General features: G+C 37.5%; 1 protein-coding gene across 3 annotated transcripts in view; it reads right to left on the reverse strand.

Moving 5' to 3' along the window:
- Positions 1–26825, reverse strand: part of LOC150081717 (MAGUK scaffold protein DLG5-like) — a 450728-nt gene that overhangs the window by 95340 nt on the left and 328563 nt on the right. For all 3 annotated transcript variants that reach the window (XM_090378823.1, XM_090378822.1, XM_090378824.1), the window contains exon 19: positions 4223–4424. In XM_090378823.1, the coding sequence (XP_090234949.1) occupies positions 4223–4424 (202 nt within the window). The remainder of the gene's footprint in view (positions 1–4222; positions 4425–26825) is intronic.

Below are 26825 nucleotides of genomic sequence, written 5' to 3' on the forward strand. Positions count from 1 at the left end.
TAATTTCAATACTTTTAAAACTCAGTCCTGTACTCGCCAAAAAAAAAAAAAAAAGTCTACTGCTTCTATGCTTATCTTCACTGACACTGATTTATAAACAAGATCATTAAGGATCATCCTGACTTGTAATCGTGTTGTCTGTCTCTGGTTGTCTCTTTCACTCTTGTCATTATTTTTCTGCTAAACAACTACTCACTCTGTACCCCAGCCCTACCACTGAATATTGTTAGCATTAGCAGAGACATATGATGCAAGAAAGCAAGCTTATGCAGCATCAGCCAAAAAAAAAAAAAAAAAACCCCTTTCACTTCAACACTCTGTTCTTCCGAAATACCTGTCCAGCTGAGCCTTAAATTTATTTAGGCTATCAACTTCCACAACAAGGGATGGAAGTCTGTTCCACCAACAAACTACCCGCTGGCTAAAGGCATATTTCCGCACATCTATACTACATCTGTCTTTCCTCAATTTGAATTTATGCCCTCTCAGGTGATTATTCTGAGCAAGAGGCAGTATCCCATCAGCATTGAGCATGCTCAAACCATTCAAGGCTTTGTACACCTCTATCTGATCACCTCGCCAGTGCTTAGTCTCCAGACACTGTAATTTGCAAAACTTAAGCCTTTCTTCGTAAGAGCAGCCCTTCGTTCCATTCACTAACCTTGTTGCCCTTCTCTGTGCTTGTTCCAGCAGCTCTACATCCTTCTTGAAATGAGCCCTATAGACCAGTATACAAAGGTGCAGCCTGACCATCGCCTTATACAAGGGAATAATCACCTCCCTATCCCTGCTAGAAAAATTCCTGTATATCATTGATAAGACACCATCAGCTACTCTTGCAGCCTGTCTGCACTGTTCAGAGAACTTCATATCTGCCTGCACAATTACCCCAAGGTCCTTTTCATTCTCTACCACTGTCAGTGTAGTACCACAGTGTTGATACGTTGCTCTGGGGTTGCTGTTTCCAATATGTAGCACTTTACATTTGTCAATGTTAAACTTCATTTACCACCTCTCAGCCCATCTGGTCAACCTTTCCAGATCCTGTTGCAGCAGCAGCATAGCGTCAGTAGTATCCTTAACAACCCTGCCAACCTTTGTATCATCTGCAAACTTGGACATTAAGCTTGATATACCATCATCAATATTATTTATAAATACAGAAAACAACAATGGACCCAACACTGAACCCTGAGGGACTCCACTAATAACATCAGTCCACGATGAGCACTGTCCATTGATTACAACTCTGTCTTCTCCCCCTCAACCATCCCTTTATCCATAGCAGCAATTTGCCTCCAATGCCACACGGCTCCTATTTGTGCAGCAGTCTGCCATGTGCAACAGTTTCAAAACCCTTTCTAAGATCGAAATATATAATATCAAAGTTATTCCCTGCATCCAGTTCTTTTGTGACCGCATCATAGTATCCAATCAAATTGGTCAGGCAAGACTTTCCCTTAACAAAAACCATGGTGGGTGTGTCTGAGCTATAACTGAAGTCTTCTCTAGATGAACCTGCAGTGCTTCGTTAACCAGTGCCTCCATTAATTTTCCTGGAACAGAAGTTAAACTCACAGGTCTATAATTACTTGTGTCAGCCTTTGATCCTCCTTTGTCAATTGGGGTCACATTTGCACATCTCCAGTCTATGGATACCTCCCCTCAGTCCAAAAAGCTCTCATAATTATGGCTAAGTGTTTGCTTACTTCCTTTGCTGCCTCCTTTAATATAACTGGATAGATCCCATCCACCCCAGGTGCCTTTCTTGTATTTATCTTCAACAATTTCTCCTCCACTTTACTCTCAATTATTACAAGATCATCTAGCTCACTGCCAGTGTTTACTTCATCTATGGCATTCCCCTTTCTGAATAACTCCTCATGTGTGAATGTAGATGCAAAATATTGATTTAGTTTGTTAGCTACCTGAGCAGGATCATGAACAGTTGAACCATCGATATCAAGTGGACCAATCTGATTCATACCCTTTCTTCTAGAGTTTACATAAGAAAAGAACTCATTGCTGTTTTTCTTTGCATCCCTTGCCAAAGATTTCTCGTAATCTGCCTTCGCCTGCCTAACCTCCTTTGTAACTTGGTTACAGATCAACTTATATCTATCATAGGCTTCTGTGTCACATATTAATTTATATGTATCCCATGCATTTTTCTTCTCTGCCATATGTCTCATTAGTTCATCTGACATCCATTTAGGCCTAAACCTTGAACAATATTTTTTAGTTGGTATGTAAAGCCTAGTAGCTTCCAAGATAAGTTCTTTGAATGTTTCCCATTTTGAGTTTGTTGTTGGTAACATCATCAGTTGGTCCCACTGTATAGAATTTAAATACTGTCTCAGACCATCATAGTCGCCTATACGAAAGCAATAACCCTTCCCTTTACCCCTGATGGTAGTTACATCCTTGAGTAAATCCCACTTCAGCACACTGTGATCACTGCCATCTAGTGGTTCCTGTATCTGCAGATTCTTAATGAATGAAGAATCACTACTGATAATCAAATCAAAAGTATTGCTCCCTCTAGTTGCCTCCCGAACATGCTGATTTAGAAAACAATCATCCAATAAATCCACAAAAGCCTTGCTAGTGTATGAGCAACCAACCCACAAATTCCAGTCAATATCTGGGAAATTAAAATCCCCCATTATAAGACTCTCTGATTTACTGGCCCACTCTATTTCCCTGTACAGTTTCTTATTATACTCATCAGAGTCATTACACCTATAGCACACTCCTACTCTCAATTTTGATCTCCCAGTGCTTATGTCACACCAAACTGACTCAAACTGCACTGTTCAGCGATGTCGACTGGCTTCACTTCCTTGGATTTTATGTGTTTCTTAACTAATAGCATCCCCCCTCCCTTCCTATCCTGTCTATCCTTTCTGTAGACGTTGTTGTTGTTGTTTGGTTTTTAGGAGCATTAGCAACTAAGGCCATATAGCTCCGGGATATGGGGTGGTCTTTCCCTGACCTTTCCGCATCCTCCGTATTTGGTGGTGACAGGCTCGAACCCCAGTCTAATCAAGAAGCGTGTGCCACGCACTGCTGCCCCTTTCCCACCTGGCTACGGAGGCGCCTGTAGATGTTGTACTCCCCAAATTCCAGTTCTGTATTATTTATATCTGTGTGACACCATGTCTCTGATATCCCATCAATATCCGCCTTTGATGCTTTGAGCAATACCTCAAATTCATCAAATTTATTTACTGAACTCCTAGAATTGGTGTACACGCAAGTATACATGCACCTATTCTTTTTCTTAGCTACCCTAACCTTTGTTCCCACATCTGGGTCACTATAATCTTATTCAGGATTCTTGACTCCAAAAGAGGACTCTTCAGTGGTTTTATTAGAATTATGCTTATAATACCCATACAAATCGGTAACTTTTGATAGTCTGTAACCATTCCATGGTTTTTTTCTTTTGCTCAGTCAGGCCCATAACCTCACTGTCAACCAATTTGACATCTTCCTTTTGCAGAACTTCTCCACTGGAACAAATGCACCAGTAGCTTCCAAGATAAATTTCTTGAATAATTCCTATATAAACTTGTATCCAGCAGCTCATAGCTGTCTCTCTCTAGTTAATAGAGCCTAAGAAATAAATGAATTCATTATAATCACCTTTCTTGAAATTGAAGCCCTACTTTTTTCCCTCGATGAGAGAAATTGCTACACATATTACTTGTTCCTGTACCGTCTAATTCTGGATGCAGTTTGGATCCCTTTGGTAAGAACCAAGTTCAGAATACTTTCTCTGACATGTTGGAATAAATAATCATCATCCAGATGGCTCAAATATCTGGATACTTATCAACTTCACAAGTTTCTTTCAGCAAGCTTGTGCATTTGATTTTGCATGACTGAGCCCCTTTATAAGGAAAGCTACTAAAAACAGAAAGTGATATTAATAATGCTACTAGACAGAATGTCTGAGCCTTTTGTGTAGAATCAGGCTCTGTCTTAATTTTGTTTCAACATATAATAACATTGCTAGCAGTGCTTTCTCTTTCTAGTAGTTTTGTTTACAGAAGCATGCTATTTCAGACATTCAACATCACCATATTATAATTTTATAAATGACACATAAAATCTATATTTAAAGTATCACAAAAACAAAAGAAGTAATCATATAAAAATGAATAATGGGACCATTATTTTAATTTAATGAGTGCTTGTATCAAATTTGTTCTCTTACTTCCAGAATTTGATCTCCAGGCCTAAGTCCTTCTGGCCCATAAGCAGGAGAATCTTCCTGTATTGAGTGGACAAATATACCCACAGCATTACCACCTAAAAGACTAATACCTAAATTCGATGTTGTCTTTTTCAAAACAATTATGCGTGGCTCAGGTCCTGATCCCTTAGAACTAACAGATGATTTTTCTAAAGGAATGAGGCTGTAAAGGATAAAATATATTTAAGCAAAAAATTTAAGATAATTGGCTGATGTGACAAGAATAGAGTAATATTTAATATTTCACAAAAAGTATTAAAAACACTGATATATACCATATCTAATTAAAATGGTCAGTGCTTAAAATACTTTTGAGGCCAGAGATTACAAAAATAAGATTTATTTATTTATTATTATTATTTTTTAACTTTCAGAAAGTAATGCTATTATACATTATGTTTTTCTGTCTTTGCTGCCAAGGAACACTATTGCTGCTCCAGTGACAGAGCTTGGGCTTATGCACTTTAGAAATGACTATGTTTATCAATGAGTTGAATCAAATTAACTAATATTTTTAATTGAATAAGCTCACCAAGATGAACCAATTATTCACTGCAAACTCAAAGGCACTGTTACGACCAGTTTTGAAACTATGGTTCACTCACTGGATAACAGATACTTTCAATTGGTGACCTAGTGCTGAGTAGTGAATTAATGTACTAAATACAAAAGAGAGGCCAAATGGGGTGCAGACGAAAATTTCCAATTGAAAACATAACTTTCATTATATGTTAATATTACTTGCCCAATTTCAATTGCACTATTTCAACATTATATTTTAATATAATGTTATTATATTTTTCTGTCTAAATTTACTGCCAGAGTCCCTCCAGTGACAGAGCTTTAGTTTATGCTCTTTAGGAATTGCTACAGTTATCCTGGAGGTGAAGTGACCAATATCATTTTTAATCGAATCAAATCAGTTAGGGAGAATGGGTCATAACAGTGACTTCGAGTTTTCAATGAATAATGGAATTGTCTTCTTGCTGATGTTATTAAATTAAAAACAATATCATTTATTTATCTAACTCAGTTTTTTTAATTCACTGTTATGGCTACAGTGGTATGGAGGTTCCCTCTATTGCATAATTTCTAGGATAAGGTATGGTGGCGATCTAAAATTTTATCTTCTAATAGAAATATGAAAGAAATATGGTAATGACAGATCTCTGTCATCAACATATTTCTATATTTCTTATCACTACATGGTATCTCACAGTTGAGCTCAAGTGCATTCCACTGTTGTAAGGTGTTTGTGGGAAACACCTTGTAGAAAATTCAGTGAGGATTAGGATTATGTTATTTATTGGAGCATTAGTGTCTAAGGCTATTATGCACCAAAACATGGTTAGACACGTTAAAAAAAAAATATATATATATATATATATATATTTTTTTTTTTTTTATTATTATGAAAACACCAAACACGAGAGGTATTAGAACCAATAGTATTTAGTATCACACTTGGGTTGGAGATTGAGAAGACGAAAGAAGATATTTGTTGACAACAGACTTGAACTTCTGTAGACTAATTTTCAGGAAATACGTATGAAGGAAGGTTGAAAATGGCAGTTGAATGAATAAATGAAGAAGATGAAAAGTCGGTTCTGTGAATTTGAAGTTGACCAGTAAATGGATGTTGGCTGGTGGCGGCGCGTGTTCGGACAATTTTGAAAGAGAGAGGGGAATTATAGAAGCCAATTCGGTAGAACAGTGCCCAGGGAAGTATCTGCAAAAAAGGCATGCAGCAGAAACAGTATGTCTATGAGACAGTGAGTGGAGAGACTGTTAGAGATGAGTCATTAATTAACCTAACTACCCTCTTCTAGAAGCCTGAGAGAGGTATCGGGGGCACTGCCGCAGATGTGGAACAATATTCCATGGTAGAGCGGATTTGCAATTTATACAGAGTGAACAGCTGTTTGGAATAAAAGTAATTCTGAGAGCGAAAGAGAAAACCAAGTTTTTTTAGATGCAGGGGAAGCAATGTTTGTAATGTGCTTGTGCCAAGAGAGATTAGAAGTCAGGGTAATCCCCAAAAGAGATATATCATTTTGCCTAGAAATAGGAGTGTCACCAAAGATAAGAATGGAGCAGAAAAATCCTTTTTGTGAGATATAAGAAAACACTGAGTTTTAGAAGGATTGAAATCAACTAAGTTGTCTTTGCCACACTGGAGAATTACCTGGAAATCGGCATTTAAGGAACTGGTAGGGGATATTTGAGAAGTTGAAGCTGATTGAGCAGGACAAGATTTCTCAAAAGGGAAAGTGGAATGTAATGTGCTATCATCGGCAAAACTATGGATAGGATTTCCAGTCAATGGAAGAAGGTCATTAATATACAAGAGGAAAAGAGAAGGGGAAAAAACTGAACTTTGGGGGACACCGGCATTAGTGGAGAAGTTAGAAGACAGAGAGCCATCTACCATCACCCTCAGTGAGCGATCAGAGAGAAAACTGGATAACCAATTACTAAAAACATTTGGAAACCATAAGATGGAAGCTTGTTTAGAAGACCTTCATGCCAAACACGATCGAAAGCCTTTGAGATGTCAAGAGCAACTACTTGTGTTTCACCGAACCTTTCCATTGAATTAGTCCATAAATCGGTAATATAAGCCAGAATATCACCAGTGGATCGACACTGACGGAATCCATACTGGCGATCGTTGATCAGACGGAAGGTTTCTAGGTAGTTAAAGAGTTGTCGGTTAATTGATTTCTCCATTACTTTAGAAAGAGTAGAAGTAATTGCAATGGGACAATAATTGGATGGGAGGGATTTGTCACCCTTTTTAGGAACTGGCTGGATATGAGCAAATTTCCAAGCAGAAGGAAAAACACCTTTGGAATAAGAAAGTGAAAAAAGGCAGCAAAGAATAGGAGTAAGTTCAGGAGCACAGGTTTTGAGAACAAGTGGAGAAATACCATCGGGACCAGGAGCTTTCTTAGCATCAAGATTTGCACAAAATCCTTCTGACATCATTTTGACGGAAGACCACAGGCAGCATTGAATGGAGCGTGTTGGGAATAGTGGGAGGTGTTTTACCAAGATCGTTAATGCACGAGTTGAAAGAAAAATGGGATGCTAGCAGGTCAGCTTTATCCTTGGCTGAAGTTACAACAGAACCATCTGGTTTGGACAGAGGTGGGAGTAGAGATGGGCAAAAGTTGCAGCCAATAGCTATGGCAAGAGACCAGAATGCTCGGCTACCATTAGGGAAAGAAGCAAGTTTTCTACTCTTAGCCTGTTCAAACTCTAGTTTGGACTGATTAATAACTGCTTTACAATTGTTGCGAGCTTTGGTGTAGGCAGAAAATGAAACTGAAGAATTAGAAACAAGCCAATTACATGCAACATTCTTCTCTTGAACAGCCTTAGCACATTTATTGGAAAACCAAGGTTTAGATAAAGGACGAGATTTTAAAGTGGAGTGTGGGATAAAGGATTCCATTCCTGCAAGAATAATTTCACTGACATGATCTGAGCAAACGTTGACATCAGAAGTTTTGAAACAGTAATCCGACCAAGGAAAAGAAGAAAAGGAGTCTCGTAGATCATCCCATTTTGCATTCTTGTAATGTCAAACAGCACAAGGTTAGGAATAGCCATGAGATAAAGGTTCCATTGGAGAAGAGACAACCACCAAGTTGTGATCTGAGGTGCCTAAAGGACCACTCACTTCGACTGTGTAGTTAGAAGAGTTGTTTGTGAGAAAAAGATCAAGAGGGTTGGCTGTATGGTTAAGATTGTCCATTATTCTTGTAGGTAAATGAAAAATCTGTGCTAGGTCATTAGTAATTGCAAAAGCCTCAGCATCTCGACCTGCTGGGTCGGTGTGACTAGAAAACGGAAGCCAGCTGGAGTTGTGAACATTAAAATCACCAAGGAAAATTACCTCACTGTTAGGAAATTTGGACTGGAAAAAGTCAAGTTGCAAAGAGAGGAAGTCAAAGAGCTCCATGTGATTAGTGGAGTTGGAAGAACGGTAGAGACAACAGATGAATTTGACACAATGAGGTAGAGAGATTTTAAGCGAGAGAAGGTCAAAGAGAGGAGATTCCAAATTGCCAAGTCTCTGACAGAGAATATCAGAAAGGACATATGCAAAAGTACCACCTTTGAGGAGAAAGGAATCATACAGTGAATAATTTGGGTATCTGAGATGAGCAGTTAGTTGAATCAACCGATAACTGAGATTCTGTCAGAAAAAGTACATTGGGTTTGGCAGACTGCAAGTGGAAATGGACATCGTTGAGATTAGAATTGAGACCACGTATATTTGTGAAATGAATTAGGAAGTGTTTGGGAGGTTTAGATCTTTTTGCAGATAAGCTTACTCTATTAGTTTGACAATTCATGGTGTATTCAATGGTAAGAAAAAGTGGGGGGGGGGGACATGCTGTATGAAGTAATGAAATTTTTGGATATGGCGTACACGTGGTAAGAATATACCCAGATCCTTGACATAACGTGGCCTCGGCAATGCTCCCCACCTACACACTACTCGTGATCTGAGTTGCTTAAAGGACTACTCAGTTCAACAGTGTACTTAGAAGGGTTTGTGAGAAAAAATCAAGTGTGTTGGCTGTATGGTTAGGATTGTCCAGTATTTTTGTAGGTAAGTGAACAATCTGTGCAAGGTCATTAGTAATTGCAAAAGCCTCAGCATCTCGACCAGTTTGGTCAGTGTGACTAGAAAACGAAAGCCAGCAGAGTTGTGAACATTAAAATCACCAAGGAAAATTACCTCACTCTTAGGAAAGTTGAACTGGAGAAAGTCAGGTTACAAAGAGAGGATGTTAAAGAGCTCCAAGTAATTAGTGGAGTTGGGAGAACGGTAGAGCCAACAGATGAATTTGACACAAGGAGGTACAGATTTTAAGCCAGAGAAGATCAAAAAGTGGAGATTCCAAATTACCAAGTCTCTGACAGAGAATATCGATACAGACATATATATCACAGTTCATGTTTTAGGAAAGCATCCCGGATGAATGTTTCCAGTCTAATAAGATGGTCCAGAGTGGACCTGTTTCTTCAGAAGCTGCACTGGATACTGGAGAGAAGGTTGTTTGATTCTAAATACCACATTGAACGAAAATTAATCATTCTCTCCACGGTTTTGCACAGACAGTTAGTCAGAGCAATAGGACGGTAATTAGTAGGGACTTTAGGATCCTTTCTTGGCTTTGCAATGGCAAGAACGATTGCCATGCACAAGGCATCTGGAAACTGCTCTTCAGTATGGATTCTGTTACATAAAAGGTGCAGGTGATCGACAGATGTTGATGAAAGGTGTTTAATCATTTCATAATGGATGCCATCTAGTTCAATAGCACTTGCCATTGAAAGGATGAGAGCTCTTTTTAGTTCCTGCATAGTGAATAGCCCATTGTAGGGATAAAGGCCCTTTGATGTGAAATTTAGTATCTGTTTTTCTCTTTTATGCTTTAGGACCATGAACTCTGGATAACAGGAACATATCCCAGATATGTTTGAAAATGTTTCTGCAAGAGCACTGGCTATTGCAGTTGGCTCTGCAATAGTGCAGCTATAAGGGATGCATTTATAATGGATATATTCTAGGATCGATGAAGGGTAAAGTGCATATTTTCCATTCATTTTCTGGATTTTAGCCCAGACACCTCAGTGCTGGTAGACTGGTTAACAGACGATGTAAAATGGATCCACGATTCCTTTTGACTCTGATGTCATACGTAGCATGCTTTAGTTTGTGCATATTTATAAGCTACTGGCCGTGGTAGGATATTGTCGTAATTCCCTCAAGCTTAGTTTTGAGCCTTATTTGTTTTTATGCATTGTGAATTTCACCATGGTTTGGGAAAAGGTGGAAACCAGGTAATGTTTTTGGAATTACAACTGCAGCTGCATAACAATATTTTCTGTGATGAACGTTATTGTATCAGTGATAGGATCCTGACTGACTGCAGCAACGTCAAAATTAGCCAGATGTTGAAGAACATTCCAGTCAGCTTGATCAAACTTCCACCATGGTAACCTAAAAGGAAAACAAGGTTTCCCATTACTTACAGTAGTTAGCATGGGGAAGTGATCATTTCCATATGGATTCTTCTCCACCTCCCAATTAAGTGAAGGAAGTGAAGCAGAGCACATAGAAAGATCAATGGCAGAAAACATACGAGTAGGCATGTGGAAGAAGGTGTTTGTTCCCACATTTAGGAGGGAGAGGTCATTGTCATTGGGCATATTAGATTACCATTAGTAGAGGCAAGAAAGAAAGCTTATACAGCATCAGCAAAAAAAAAAAAAAAAACATTTCACATATCCATTCAATCAAAGTTTGTCCAGTTCTTCCTTGAATTTATTTAAGCTATCAACTTCCATGATGACAGAGGGAAGTTTGTTCTAACAATCAACCACCCTCTGACTAAAGGCAAATTTCAACACATCAATTCTACAACTGTCTTTCTTCAATTTGTATCTATGTCCCCTCAGGTTCTTAATCTGAGCAAGAGGAAGAATCCCATTAGCACTGAGCCTGCTCAACCCCAATCAGATCACCTCACAGGTGCCTAGTCTTCAGATGCTGCAATCTGCAGAACATAAACCTTTCTTGGTAAGAGGACCCCTTCATTCCCCTCACCAATCTTGTTGCCCTTCTCTGTACTCGTTCTAGCAACTCTTACATAATTCCTAAAATGCCTCCAGACCTGTACGCAGTACTCAAGGCATGGCCTGACAATAGTATAACACAAAGAGATAATCACCTCCTTATCCCTACTAGCAAAATTCTTGTATATAATTGACAAGACCCCACGACCTGCTCTCGCAGCCTGTCTGCACTGCTCAGAAAACTTCATATCTCACTGCACAATTACCCCCAGGTTGTTTTCATTCCCTATCACACTGAGTGTAGTACCACACAGTTTGTACGCTTAATTGGGGTTATTTCTACCATAGGCCTGATGTGGCCAAGTGGTCAGTAGTGAGTGTGCAGTAGCACACACTCTTTGAGTGGACCGGGGTTTAAGCCCCTGAGTGCAAAATTCGATTAACATTTGTATTGATGATTTATTGTAAACTCCACTGACCTGGTGGTCGTGAAAGAGTATAAACAAGAACATTTTCCACATGCAGTACTTTGCATTTGTCAATGTTAAACTTCAGTTACCACTTTTCAGCCCACCTGCTCAACTTTTATAGATCCTGGTACAGTAGCATACTGTCACTAACAACCCTGCCAACCTTTCTATCATCTGCAAACTTGGACATTAAGTCTGATGTCCAAGTTTAAGCCTCAATATCATTGATAAATATGTAAAACAACAATGGGCCCAACACCAAAGCCTGGAAGGCTATACTAATAACATTAGTCCATGAACAGCAGTGTCCATTGATTACCACTCTCTGTCTTCTCCCACTCAACCACCCCTTTATCCACATACTGCTCCAATTTGTACAGTAGTCTTCCATGTGCAACAGTATCAAAAGCTTCCCTGAAATCCAAGTTTATGACACCAAAATTTTATTTTACATCCAGTTCCTTTGAGACCACATCATAGTATCCAATCAAATTGGTCAGACAAGGCTTCCCTTTAACAAACCCATGCTGTGTCTAAATGATTACTACAGTCTTGTCTAGATGATCTTGCAATGCTTCCTTGACCAGTGATTCCATAATTTCCTTGGAACAGAATTTAAACTAACAGGTCTGTAATTACTTATGTCACCTTTTGATCCCCTTTATGAATTGGGGATACATTTGCACATCTCCAGTCCTCGGAGATCTCCCCTGGTCTGAAGATGCTCTTATAATTATGGCTAAGGGTTTGCTTACTATCTTTGCCACCTCCTTTAATATAAATGGAGAGATCCAATCCACACCAGGTGCCTTCCTTATGTTTATCTTCAACAATTTCTCCTACATTTTGCTCTCAGTTGTTACAAAATCATTAAGCTCCCTTTTAGACTTTAATAAGCTTCGGTTTTCCACTTCCCTACAGAATTCCTCATGTCTGAATATAAATGCAAAATATCCATTCAGTTTAGCAATGTGAGCACGATCATCAACAATCGAATCGATATCAAGTGGACCAACCCGATTCCCCTTCCTTCTAGAATTTATGTAAGTAAAGAAGCCTTTGCTGTTTTTCTTTGTATCCTTATTCAAAATGGTGGCCTAACTAATTAGGTCACCGAGAGATTACATTTTTAAATATTGTCTTGGCGCATTATAGCCTTAGTAGCTAATGCGCCAAAAAAATCCAAACAAACAAACCTTATTCAAAGATTTCTCGTAATCTGCCTTTGCTTGCCTAGCCTCCTTTATGACTTGATTACAGACTAGCTTATATCTACCATAGGCTTCTGTGTCACCTGATAATATAAATGCATCCCATGCAACTTTTCTTTTCTGCCATGAGTCTCATTAGGTCATCTGACATCCATTCAGGCCTAAACCCTGATCAGTGTTTCTTAGCTGGCATGAAAAGCCTAGTAGCTACCAAGATTAATTCCCTGAAATCTTTACATTTAGAATTTGCTGTTGGTAACACTATCAGCTGGTCCCACTGTATAGAATTTAAAAACTGTCTGAGACCACTGTAGTCACCTTTACAAAAGCAAAAACCCTTCCCTTTACCCCTGATGGTAGTTACATCTTTTATGTAAATTCCGCATCTATACACTGTGATCACTGCCACCTAGTGGTTTCTTTATCTGAAAATTCTTAATGCACAAATAATCACTGCTGATCCGTAGCCGAGTGGGCAGGAGCGGGAGCGCAGTAGCACACGCTCTTTGAGTAGACCGGGGTTCAAGCCCCTGACTGCTGAATACGGTCGATCTGCCAACCCGCACTGGACCAGCGTAGCAGATTATGGTCCATTTCCCTTAGCATGAAAAGTTGAGGAGGCTTCCATCCTGCAGTGGGTTGATAATGGCTGCACTTTACTTTTTTACTTTTTTAATCACTGCTGATAATCAGATCAAGGATATTACTCCCTCTGGTTGCCTCTCGAACATGCTGCTATAGAAAACAATTATCAAATAAATCCACAAAAGTCTTGTTATTTTGGGTTTTTTTTTTTTTTTTTTTAGGAGCATTAGCAACTAAGGCCATATTTCTCCGGGGACATGCGGTGGTCATTCCCTGACCTTTCTGCATCCTCGATATTTGGTGGTCACGGGCTCGAACCCCGGTCTAATCACGAAGCGTGTGCTACGCATTGCCGCTCCTGCCCACCTGGCTACGGAGATGCCCCACAAAAGTCTTGCTAGTATGCGAATGACCAATATGTTCTATGACTTGTCTGCATCCATTGATGTTATGTCCATTTTAATGGACATAACATCAATGGATGACACAATTAAAATGGACATAACACCCCACAGGGTGTTACTGCAGTTTTGTGGTTTTAGTTCCTTGCATATTTCCTCATCAATAACCTCAAGAATGTTCCACTCTGATATGACGCCTCTTGATGAATTGAGTGGTCTACACGTTGTCACAGTTATAGGTATTCTTCCAAATGACGATGTTTAGAGTAGCTGCTCAGAATGCCTGTTATTTTTTGTTTCAATTAAGAGGTCCCCAGAACAGACCCCCTTAAATGATTTAGGGGAACCTGCTAATTCCTCTAAATCCTTCTGTATAAAGAAAGGTGACATTTTTCCAATATGCTTTTCACTGTTCAGGAATCTTGGGGCAGCCCCTTATGGTATTTCTGTTCACTGCCTCTTTGGTGCAATAGCAGTTACTGTTTCTTCACTAATACTTTCAGATAGGGACTGCATTGGGGTCCCTGAAGAAATATGTTTATCAGGGTTCATAATGTTTATAATATTGGTTCAGTGCCCGGGCTCCTCACCCACCAGAACCCAAAGGGATGCCCACTACCTGGAAAGCAATACATGTGCTCAGGAGTGGGGCTCCAGGGCCATCCAGACAGTCTTGTCGAAGCAGTGGCCAAAGTGGTGTGTTGAAGCTGGGTCCCTCAACCACCAAGATCCCCCTTTCCAGGTTGCAGCACACAGCAAACACACTGGATTCCTAAGATGTTAGCCTTGTTAGCCTGGAACCTAGGCCGTGGGTATTGGATTCTAGTGATGCTAATCTGGAGAACCAGCAGTGCCGGCACCTCCGTAGCCAGGTGGGCAAGAGCAGCAGTGCGTAGCACACGCTTCTTGATTAGACCGGGGTTCAAGCCCGTGACCACCAAATACAGAGGAAGCGGAAAGGTCAGGGAATGACCACCGCATATCTCTGGAGCAATATGGCCTTAGTTGCTAATGCTCCTAAAAACCAAATAACAACAACAAAAGCAGCATCACTGAGAGGTCCCCTCGCTACGTACAGATGCCAAGGTCGAGAGGTAGAAAACTCAGTTGGGTGTAATTAGGCCAGATAGTGTCTTTCTTTGACAACTCTCCTGGGTTGAGTTTGATCTACACACTGGTATATGTCTGGTGCATCCATTTGACACAAAGGAATTGAGCAAGGGTGACAATATTTCTTTATGTGAGAATTTGCCTCCATGGGGCAATGTTGAATGTTGAAAAGACTGGCTCTAAGGTATCAAAGATTCTTGGTAGCTCTATTAATCCATCTAAGGATCCAGTACCCCATGGTAAGGAATTTTCTAATGCAGATGTTTACAAACTTTTATGCCTTCTGCCCCTCTCAAAATAGTTCCTAAATTTCATATGGCTTCCATCTTCCAGAACAAGCAAATAAACAGATGTGACATAAAATTTAGTTATGGGTATATATATTTTTATAAATTAATACATACTTCAATAACATATAATCTCAAAGATTGAAGTAAAATATGCTTCATACCTGGATTGGTGAGATGGTTTTTCCATATTTTGTTTAAAAAAAGTACTTCATAAAAACAACAGTTCCTCCCCAAATCAAGAGGTTTACTCCACTTTGTAAACCTCTGCTTAATAGAAGATTGGGAGGGGATAGATAGATAGATATGGGTAATGCATAGAGAAATATCGGGTGTAATGCATCTTGGTACATACTAAACCATCAGTTTTGTGTTTGTTGAATGCTCCATAATACTACAAAGATTTCTGTAGCACTGAAATACCTTTGAAGTGTAAAATTTTAATTCCAGGTTAGACCCAGGTTAGTGCATGTCTACCCTTTCTTAATAGGGGAATTAAGAATTAATAATGAAGCCTTAAGGTCATTCTTCAACCTTTTTGTTGTAAAGGGGCAAATTTACCAATCTGCACAATTTTAGGGCCCAACATGCATAGGTAGCTTTCAAAATTATTTATCCTTTTTTTTTTTTTTTTTTTATTTTTTTTTTATTTATTTTAGGATTGTAGGAATGCTGTTTGCACCAGCTTATATGACAAAGTTTGTCATCAGCATAAGATGAGCAGCTGGAATTAGTAAATACAAAGGATTCTAGTCAGTGGCGTACCTAAGTGGGAGCGAACCCAGCAGCCATTTGGGGCCCAGGAATGTAGGGGGGGCCAAATTCCAATGATATTTTAATTTTTTTGAAAATATTAAAAAAAAAAAAAATTTAGTGTTTCTTAACATAATACTTTAATTATACAAAAAAAAATTCGATATTATAGTAAATTTATTTATTTTATAATCGGATGTTAAAAGAAATTAATTTTTGCCTATTTTTATTATTTAAAATTTAATGCAACAAAACCCCACAGTAATGCAGATTCACATTTAAAACTTTTTGCACTATAAAAATTTGTGAACATTTCTTGGGATACTTAGTAATTCACGATACTTCAAGGAAATGATTAACAGAATCTATACTAAAATGTTAAAAACAAACAATATTGACCTAAGTAACTGCCGTGGGCAAGGGTAACATGGAAGGTAAATGTAATGGCATACAAGCAATAATTTTACGAGGAAATAGAAGAGCCTTTTATGTTCCATGTGTCATGCATAATTTAAATTTAGTTGTATCTGATGCAGTACATTCTTCAACAATGGCAGAATTATTTTTTGGAAATTACACATGATTTGCACTGCTTCTTCAAAGTAGGTGGGATATTTTGAAAAGGCACGTAAAAATTACTTTGAAATCTCTACCAGAAACAAGATGGGAAGGAAAGATAAAAGCTGTTGAAGAATTACGATATCAGTTATGGAATATTACAACTGCATTAAATGAAATCAAGGAACAGGCCAAAGGAAAAGATGCAAAATTGCAGTCTGAAATACAAGGTTTATTAACAGAAATTACTTTTAAATTTATTATAAGTGTAGTTATTTGGTATGAAATATTAAGAATTATAAATAAAGTAAGAAAAGCCATGAAGAGTAGTAGTAGTAGTGGCATGTGATGCAAGAAAGCAAGTGTATGAGCTTATGCAGCATCAGCCAAAAAAAAAAAAAAAAAAATCACACCATTGCCTCCAAATGCCTGTCCAGTTCCTCCTTAAATTTATTCAACCTATCAACTTCCACAATGACAGATGGAAGTTTGTTCCAGCAATTAACCACCCGCTGGCTAAAGGCAAATTTCTGCACATCTATTCTACATCTGTCTTTTCTTAATTTGAATTTATGCCCCCTTAGATTCGTAATCTGAACAAGTGGAAGGATCCCATCAGAATTCAGTGTGCTCAACCCATTCAAGGCCTTATATACCTCAATCAGATCACCACGCAGGTGCCTAGTCTCCAGCCACTGCAATTTGCAGAACTTAAGCCTCTCTTGGTAAGAGGATCCCTTCATTCCCCTCACCAATCTTGTTGCCCTTCTCTGTACACACTCAAGTAAATCTACATCCTTCCTAAAATGAGGCCTCCAGACTTGTATGCAGTACTCAAGGTGTGGCCTGACCATTGCCTTATACAGAGGGATAATCACCTCCTTTTCCCTGCTAGCAAAATTCCTATATATCATTGACAAAACCACATGACCTGCCTGGCAGCCTGTCTGCATTGCTCAGAAAAGTAGTACAATTGATATGAACACTGCAAGTATATTGATAGAAGGTGCTCTTAGAACTAAATGAATTTACAACATTAGAATTTAAATTGTGTATGGATAAAGTTATAGACATTGCAACTGAGTTGGAAATATCGCCAATGTTACCAGAAGTAAGTCTCTAGAAAAAAGCAAGAGTTTACCAATGAAGCTTCATCAGATGAACTCTCTATTGATCCAACCAAAAAGCTTAAAACAGAATTTTTTAATATAATGCTCGAGGTAGCTATCATTAGCTTACAAGAAAGATTTGATGATACAAATGAAATATCCCCGGCTTTTCGTCTTATTCTAAAATCAGAAAACTTCACAAATTTATTAGAAAGTGCAATAGAAATGAAATGTCAAAATCTTTAAGCAATTCTCACTGGTGAAGACTGGAGCAGCAACATCGATGCCAAAGAGTTACTTTAAGAAATCCAATCTTTGCAGCATGTTTTAAAAGGGGAAAAAATTGGTTGCTTAGAATTATTGACATTTATTCAAGGGGGAAAAAAAAAAAACAGTTGACTTATATCCCAATATCATAATTTCTCTTCGGATATCCTTAACATAGTAAAATCAAATGATGCCTTTACACTACATATGTAGTTAAATTTATGGGTAAACTATGGTGTATCTACACCAATATTATATAGTTAATTTAAACCCACATGTTATGCTTTGTGCATTTAATCTTCAAATACTGTATCATTCTGTACAACATTTGGCATCTCTCATATTGTGGAATGACTTTGCAACTGTGATGGCATGTTTGCATTATTAGGGTACCTGCCCGCCCACTGATGAAGAAGCCAACTAGCTTCGAAACGGTGCCATCTGGATGGTGCCCACTGGGAATAAATAACAGTAGTCTCCTCTAATAGAGGAGCGTTATTTATTTGAAGTAGTGCAATGCCTAGTATCTCGCTGTGAAGGCAGCCACAATATGAGACAAAATTAAAAAATGCCTTTACACTATGTATGTAGTTAAATTTATAGGTAAACTATGGTGTATCTACACCGATATTATACAGTTAATTTAAACCCATATCATATTATACCTTGCCCATTTAATCTTCAAATACTGTAACATAGTAATAGTATTCGCAACATAGTGCAAGGAAGCCACAGGCTTTTTCTGCACTGAAAAAAAAAAAAAAAAACTCGACCACGTAGATAAAAAATACACAAATTATATGCTTCCCTTCTCACACAGGTAAATATTCAGTAGACCTTTGAATTTATTCAAAATGTCAGCCTCAACTACCTGTGAGGGCAACTTGTTCCAGCTATCAACTACTTGCTGGCTAAAAGAAAACTTCCTACAATCTAATCTAAACCTCGACCATTGTAATTTGAATTTATGACCCCTAGTTCTAGAATTCTTTATAACAGTGATAATTCCACCTTCATTCATTTTACTAATCCCTCTCAGAGCCTTATAAAACTCAATCGGGTCACCTCTGGGGTATTTGTAGTCCACATAACCGGAGTCTTTCCTCATACGGTCACCCTTCTTCTGAAATCACCATTCAAGTTGCCAGTCTTTGAACCCTTTCAAAAAGCTTGATTCTTTTTTCAGATGAGGTCTGCATATTTTAACCCAGTATTTAAAATGTCAACTTACAATTGCCTTGTACAGTGGGATTATGACCTCCCTATCTCTACACATAATAGCATTAAATAAATCATTGATAGGACACCACGGATACCTGTTTACACTGTTCAGAAAATTTCATATCTGAGTACAGGCTGGCCTCGATTAACGCGATTAATTCGTCCCACGAGCGCATCACGCAAAACAGAAACACGTTAATCAAATATAATAATCAATAGGAAAAATTATAATTGGTCCTTGACCTTCTGGAATGTCCATAAAGAATTTTAAAAATACCTTTTAAATAACTTTTTAACTGTATACAATGTAAATGATAATGAAAATTATTTTGGAATTAAATGTTCATTGCATAACACAGCAGTTCACAAACAGTGCGCCATGGAATATTTTAAATTTTCGAGGGAAACACAGCGATACTCGACATCTGTTGGACACCGGGCGAACTACTAGCTCAAGGAAGTTCACAGTTTCAACATTTCTTAGTTGTTTGGACTTAACTACTAAATGGAACTGTTAGGTATTTCTTTTGGTCTGGGTGCACCGTGAAAAAATTACTGAGACACTAAGGCTGCAGTGAACCGAGAAAGTTTGGGAACCTCTGACATAAAATACACAATGAAGAAATGACTGTTGTGGAAATATTTCAACAGTGTTGGCTTTCACTTTTCATCAATCAATTTCCAATAGCCGACAACAATCTTCTCTGGGCCCTGGCAAAATAAATATCGCAGAGAACCTCAAACCTTCTGTTTGAGGTTCTCTGCGATACGAAAGATTTCATCTAGTTCTTTTACCGTTATCTCCTTCGCAGAAACATTTTCATCTGGTTCATTTAAAAATTTGAATTTTCGAATGAGAAGATTTAAATGAGACTTGCATTTAAAAATTTGAATTTTTTAATGTAAGTCTCCATTGACTTTATTAGCGGGAGACAAACAAGTAATGTGTCTTCTTCAGATGGTTGAAGGAACACACTGAGGCGGGCAGCAGGCAAATGTTTGTTTATGTTAAGCCTACCGCCTGTCTGACACGCAATAAGCTTAACGTGCGATTCAAATCTTTTTCAACTATCGCATAAAAAAAAAAAAAAAACATCGCGTTAACTGGAAATTTGCATCGTGTAAAGTGAAAAGTGGTATAAATTTTTCGAATAGCTGAAAAACGTGTTAATCGAACTCACATTATGCAAGACCTAGCTGTATATCATTATTGCCAGATCCCTTTTCTCCACTGTTTTTTAATTCAACCCCACCAAGTGTATTTTGGGGGTTGCTATTCCTAAGTGACCTTGCATTTAGCAGCATTAAAACACAGCCGTCACTGATCATTAATGACTCTACCAATCTTTGTCACCTGCAAATTTTGACATTGTTCCTTCTATCCCTTCATCGATATCATTTCTGAAAATGATGAAACAATAGTGGTCCAAGAACCAATACGTGAGGGATCTCACTCCTGATGTTACACCAATCTGAACAATATCCATTAATCACAACTCTCTGCTTTCTACCCCACAGCCACTCAGATCCATCTTAGAATCTTACCAGTAATCCCAACCTGTTCAAGCTTATAGAGTAACGTCTCATGATGGACCAAGTCAAATGCTTTGCTAAAATCCAAATAAAACTATGTCAAAATTATTCCTTAAATCCAGCTCAGTGACCGTGACCAGATGTTTCATGACAAAGACACTGCGGAGTTGAGATTCGGCTTTGATGAGCACATCTAGAGTTGATCTATTTTCCAAAAGCCATATTAACGATCTGGCAGGAGAATTCTGTGACTCAAGGAATCAAGTGAGCCTTGTATTAACCATCTTTTTTGAAAATTTTACATTGCCAATTGCATCTAGACAGAGGAGTTTTCAAGACTTCAAATGATTAAAACATATTCCCAAGCAACAATTGGCCAAGAAAGAATTAATGGATTGGCCATTATGTCAACAGAACATGATGTACTAAAAGATATAAAAACATCAGATGTTATAGACAAATTTATATCAAGTAAATATCTTAAGGTAATGATGGGAAAACTTTACAGTTTATATAAATAATGTACTACTCATTAAAATTTCAATAAATAATTATGATTTGAATAATTTTTGGGTGTTTCCTTTATTTTTCAATTCTACGTATTCCATGTTTAAATTTTTGTGAGGGGTCCCTAGATGAATATTTCACCCGGGGCCAACAGTAGTCTAAGTACGACACTGATTCTGGTGCAAATGTGTAGAATACTGTAGGTAGAAAAAACATCCCTATGTACATTTTGTCTAATTTGGATGTTGTGGTAACAAAAAATGATGCACCACAGCTGGAGAACAGCTCTGATAACTTCTAGATTTCCTTGAATGTTAAAATAATATTGTGGAATTGACAAAACTACTAGAATGGAGATCCTATTGAATGCATATTTCAAGAAACAAGATGTCCAGCCATGTTGTTTCCATCCCCCCCCAAGAAAGGAATATTAAATTCTAAATAAGGTGTTGAGTAGACCGTTAACCTTTTACTATTTTAGCCACAGACCTCAGCATCTATATACAGTTAACATGACCAGAATAAAAAGGCTTTTCCAAAGCTTCATGTAATGAGCATCCAATGGAAATAGGTCTTTAGGTTGAGTGTTTAAACTTTGGGATCAGTTTCACTGTATATTTATTCTAGGAGAGATGCTGTCTCCATTATCTCTTGGAAGATACAGAGCAAAGGGTCTATTAAGAATGTGCTACATCTCTAGCGCAATCTTAATAGACTAAACAAAAAAAAAAAAAAAAAAAAATAGACTGAATAAAAAAGATCACCTGTAGAGATGATCTTTTTATTCTAGTGAATGACTGAAAATCTGAAGGTGAAATGTTTTCTTTATCCATTGATAAAGAAAACATATATCTGGAATGTGTTTTTTCATGAAGATTCTTTCAGACCAGCAAAGCTTATCACTAAAATTTTTGTTGTAATGGGCTCTTCCCTTACCCTGGAAAAATTTAGCTAGTGCTTTTTTATAAGCAGCCACATCCTCATGATCAGAAATTTTCTTACTTTTCGGAAATGCTTTCTACTTATTAACAAAAGCATGCTTCATATTCAATGAAAACCACAGGTTGGCGTGATTAGATGTTCTGATCATTTCTGATTTTCCCACCAGTACTAATGGTCTTACCATTGTTGATAACTCCCTTATAGCCTCATTTTCAGTCCATAATTTGATGAAATTATGGATTTCACATGATGATACAAGGGTTGGCAGGGTTGTTAATGACAGTGTGCTGCTGCAACAGGATCTAGAAAATTGAAATACAGTTGTGGAATACATGACTGTAAATTTGCCTGTAGCCAGTAGATAGTTGACTGCTGGAAACTTCCATCTGTTGTTGTGGAAGTTCATAGTTTAAAAAAATTCAAGGAAGAACTGGACAAACGTTTAGAGCCAAAGGATGTGTGAAATAGGGTGGTTTTTTTTTTTTTTTTTTGGCTGATGCTCTATAAGCTTGCTTTCTTGCATCATATGCCTCTGCTAATGCTAAATGCCATGCCATAACAGTTGGTTGGTTTGAGATAGTGGATGATGATATTACTCTTTGGGCATTGTAATGAGCATACCATTTTTGTTAGTGTTAAGACTCTGGTTTTTCTGCTGAGGGCATGAGCAACTCAGATAACTAGATGTACCCGGCGTAAGATACGCCATCTTTCTGATTATGGAGTAATTAGTTTAATCTAGATTCTTCAGTCTTCACCATTCTTGTTTAGCAGTGATATAATTCTACAGCAGTCACCTGTGGTATATATGCATATGTCTCTATTTGCAGGTGGTTCCCTATCTTCAGAAGGAGAAGGTGGTTCCCTGTCTTCTCCAACAAATATTGCAGCAACCGTTGTTTTGGATGTAAGGTGCATTATATCATCTCTTAACTAAGTCTGGGTCTTCTATAAATGCCATGCACACATTCATTGTTGGATTGGCCTGGGTTATTTGATGCATTTGTTTATATGAGCAAATGGGTTAACTTGTTGCAGCATCTCGACCAATTGTTGGATTACTTCGATACACCCTTGGTTTGATTGTTTCTTAAGCCGTTTTGTCGTTGCTTCAGTAGAATCGAAAATATAAAGTTGTCCATATCCTGGCTTATTTGCCTCGTTTGGATATAGCAGTGAGACCAAATGGTAAATCTGGCCATGTATTCTAAAACAGTATGGACCATTTCCAGGCGGTGAATGAATCTCTGCACCCATTGATGAAAATGCCATTGCTGAGTTGTACTCTCGTATATGTTCTCTGTAGTTATTTATTTCATGTGTATCCCCTGTAAGCAGCTCTCATAATAGAGTAGGTGTCTCAGACAGTGGGTCAAGTGAAACCTTTCCATCACGACAGCATTTAGTGTATTTATTCGATGTGTTCAACTCACGTCCCCAATATCTCGCATTGCAATACTCACAGTCGTAACACATATTTCCTATGTCATGCTCTTCCACGTTAATTACAGCTTGTTGATTATTCGCATCTGGTACTTTTACTCGATTAGTCGTATGGCGTTTCTCCTGTCTTCTCATTTCCAATTTTGCTTCTCTTTCTTCAATGTTTTCTGTCCGTCTTCGTAGTGGTAGAGTCTTATTTCGGGCTCTTAGATCTCTCCTACATTTTCTCGAAATTCTTACACACTGTTCAGCCATTTTTACACTTCTTAAAACTTAGAACAGTTTATTAAAATTGAAGACAGATAAAATAAACATACAACGATAGCTTTCAGGCATATGCTGCCTTTCTTCAGTAGAAAAACATTAGTACAAAAAAATTAATAAAGAATGCCTGGCACGGTGGTCATGCAAGGTGAACAAGTGCTGGCAACGATTAGCAGTTTGAAAATTTGGGCAGCATACCTAAGTGTTTTATATATATAGATAACAAGACAATGTGAACACAGTCAGCATGGCTTTAATTGTTGGTGGGATGCTGGTAAACTAAGTTCAGTTGTCTGAGGCAGCTTTTAGCTGGGATTGGCTTGCCATGTCCAAAATGAAGCAATTATTGTTTCAGCAGACAGGGGTTTTCTTCCTCTATTTTGTGTGTGATCTCTTTGGGCCATTTTGTTGTCTGGATTAGGGTATGGTGCACAGATTACAACGTATTTACTATGAACATAGACATTCTCGCATGCTTAAACCAAAAGACCAACTGAGCTGATATTTCAGTTGGTCTTTGGTAGCTCTCATCATGTATTATCCTAGATTGCACATGCTTCAGCATGACTATTATAATTAAATAAGGTTCATTAAATAAATAACACCTATTTGGTAGTAAGGTTTACTGAAATCCTCACTACTATGCATATATACATTTATGCTGTTGTAATGAATTACACCCTCCCTTTTACTGATTACTAACTGTAGATAAAAAGACTGCTTTATATAACAACAAACTTTGTAATCTTCATTAGAGTTGTTGCTTAACTGAAGCACAGAAAATTATAAGCACTTCAAGAAAGTAATGAACATTTTAATTTGTTTTCATATAATCTGAGGAATCATTTTGTGAATAGTTAACTACATAATTTATATTCACCTAAGTGATACCTTATTCCTTAAAGATTTATTATTTTTAAAAATATTATTTGTTCACTTATATTACACCTTATGTGCAGATATGTTGATAAATATACAGTAAACCCCCGCTATTCGCGGGGGTTACATTCCTGAGAAATGCCGCGAATACCGAAAACGTGAATACTGAGTTATTGCTCCCATAGTAATTAAGGGGTTCCATTCCAAAGTATGAAATATATAAGAAAAACTAGTCTAAAATTTTGTCTATGTATGTATTATATGTACCTTCATAATATGACTATGTACATAGTGAAATGCAAGCATATGTATGTATTATATGTACCTTCATAATATGACTATGTACATAGTGAAATGCAAGCATATGGCATCGAAATGAAAATAAGAAACAATTTAATATTAAATGTAATATTTATTAGAAATTTCAAACAAATCTTTCAAACCAGCCCCTTTGCTAGCTAAAAAACTTATTCCGCCAGTGCTATCACCAGTTTCGCTAAAGTGTTGATAAAGGAGTTTTGCCTTTTCACTAATGATGAGTGAACTTAACGGGATTTTATTTTGAGTTCGGTCTTCTATCCACAGATTTAAAGCCTTTTCCATTTTTTTAAATTTAACATCACGAGTTACAGAGCAAATTTTTGAAGCAATTAGCGCGTTTTCACAGACACTACGGCGGATTTTTTCTTCCGATTTTTTGATTGATTGTACCGTTGACTCATTGATTTTATAATGTTTTGCCACTGAGGAGACACTTTCACCATTAGAAATTTTGTCTAATAACTCAATTTTATTCGCTAATGTCATCACCTTCTTTAATATTTTCACATTTCCCTTGTTATTCGTAGCCATATTTTTGTACGGTTTAGAAAGACCTTGTCCACAATAAAGTCACTTTCTTCCATTAACACACTCGAAAAAGTTAGTTTTACACTCCAAATTGGTAGATTTATCACTTTTGTAAGCATATCAAATAAATTGATAAATTTATTCAATTTATAAGCATATAAATTAAAAGCAAACAATGAAACCTTCCATGACAAGCGCATAACACTCTGAACAAGGATTAGCGAGAAACATCCAAGCTCGCGATTTTGTCACCCTTCTCCCTCCACCACTGAGCGCTGTTTTGACCGGAAAAGATGATTTTAGCCAAGCCTATGTTTTTTTATGGCGGAAAATGTTCACGGTGCTTTAAAATTCACATTTTTTTTTAGGTTTCATTTTATAGTAAATCAGCGACCGCGAAACTGCGAATACAGATACCGCGAATAGCGGGGGTTTACTGTATTTATCAACATATCTGCACTTTATTAACTACACTGTTGTGAAAATATCAGCTAAGAGGCACATTTCATGTCAATGTCTGTTTCATTCTTTTGCTACTGGATCTGTAGATATAACTGTGAATGTGGGACATGTAGTAACTGGAAGAGGGGGAAATTAAACAAAAATAGAGCTGTGTGTGTGTGTGTGTGTGTGTGTGTGTGTGTGTGTGTGTGTGTGTGTGTGTGTGTGTGTGTGTGTGAGAGAGAGAGAGAGAGAGAGAGAGAGAGAGAGAGAGTTTTAGCAGCATACAGATATATAAAAATATTGACAAGGAATTATATAAAATTTTAATGTTTAATTGCCATAAAAATTTTAAGTTTCTGCATGTTTGTAAAGTTTTTTTTTTTTTTTTTTTTTTCCCTTTCAAGCAAGGATGTTATTTTAAATTAAGTCAAGAAGTACTTCATAAACCTAAAGAGAGTGAACAGCTAGGCCTTGCATAACATGAGTTCGATTAACGCGATATTCAGTTAACGCTATTTGAAAAATGATATCACTTTTCACTTTACACGATGCAAATTTCCAGCTAACGTGATCTTTTTTTTTTATGTGATAGTTGAAAAAAATTTGAATCGCGTGTTAAGCTTACTGCAAGTCACACGGTCAATAAACAAACGTTTGCCTGCTGCCCGGTGTGTTCCATCAACCATCGGAAGAAGACATGTTTGTCTCCTGCTAATAAAGTCAATGCAGACTTGCATTTAAAAATTCAAATTTTTAAATGAGCCAGATGAAAATGTTACCGCGAAGGAGATAACGGTAAAAGAATTAGATAAATCTTTCGTATCGCATAGAACCTCAAACAAAAGATTCGATGTTCTCTGTGATATTTATTTCGCCAGGGCCCAGAGAAGATTGTTGTTGGCTATCGGAAATTGATTGATGAAAAGAGAAAGTCAACACTGTTCAAATATTTCTGCAACAGTAATTTCTTCATTATGTATTTTATGTCAGAGGTTCCCAAAGTTTCTTGGTTCACGGCGCCTTTAATGTCTCAGTAATTTTTTCAAGGCACACCCAGACCAAACGAAATACCTAACAGTTTCATTTAGTAGTTAGGTCCAAACAACTTAATAAGAAATGCTGAAACTGTGAACT

Source organism: Mastigoproctus giganteus, chromosome 8 (assembly GCF_048544385.1).
Source record: "Mastigoproctus giganteus isolate SK-2022 chromosome 8, ASM4854438v1, whole genome shotgun sequence".
Lineage (NCBI taxonomy): Eukaryota > Metazoa > Arthropoda > Arachnida > Uropygi > Thelyphonidae > Mastigoproctus > Mastigoproctus giganteus.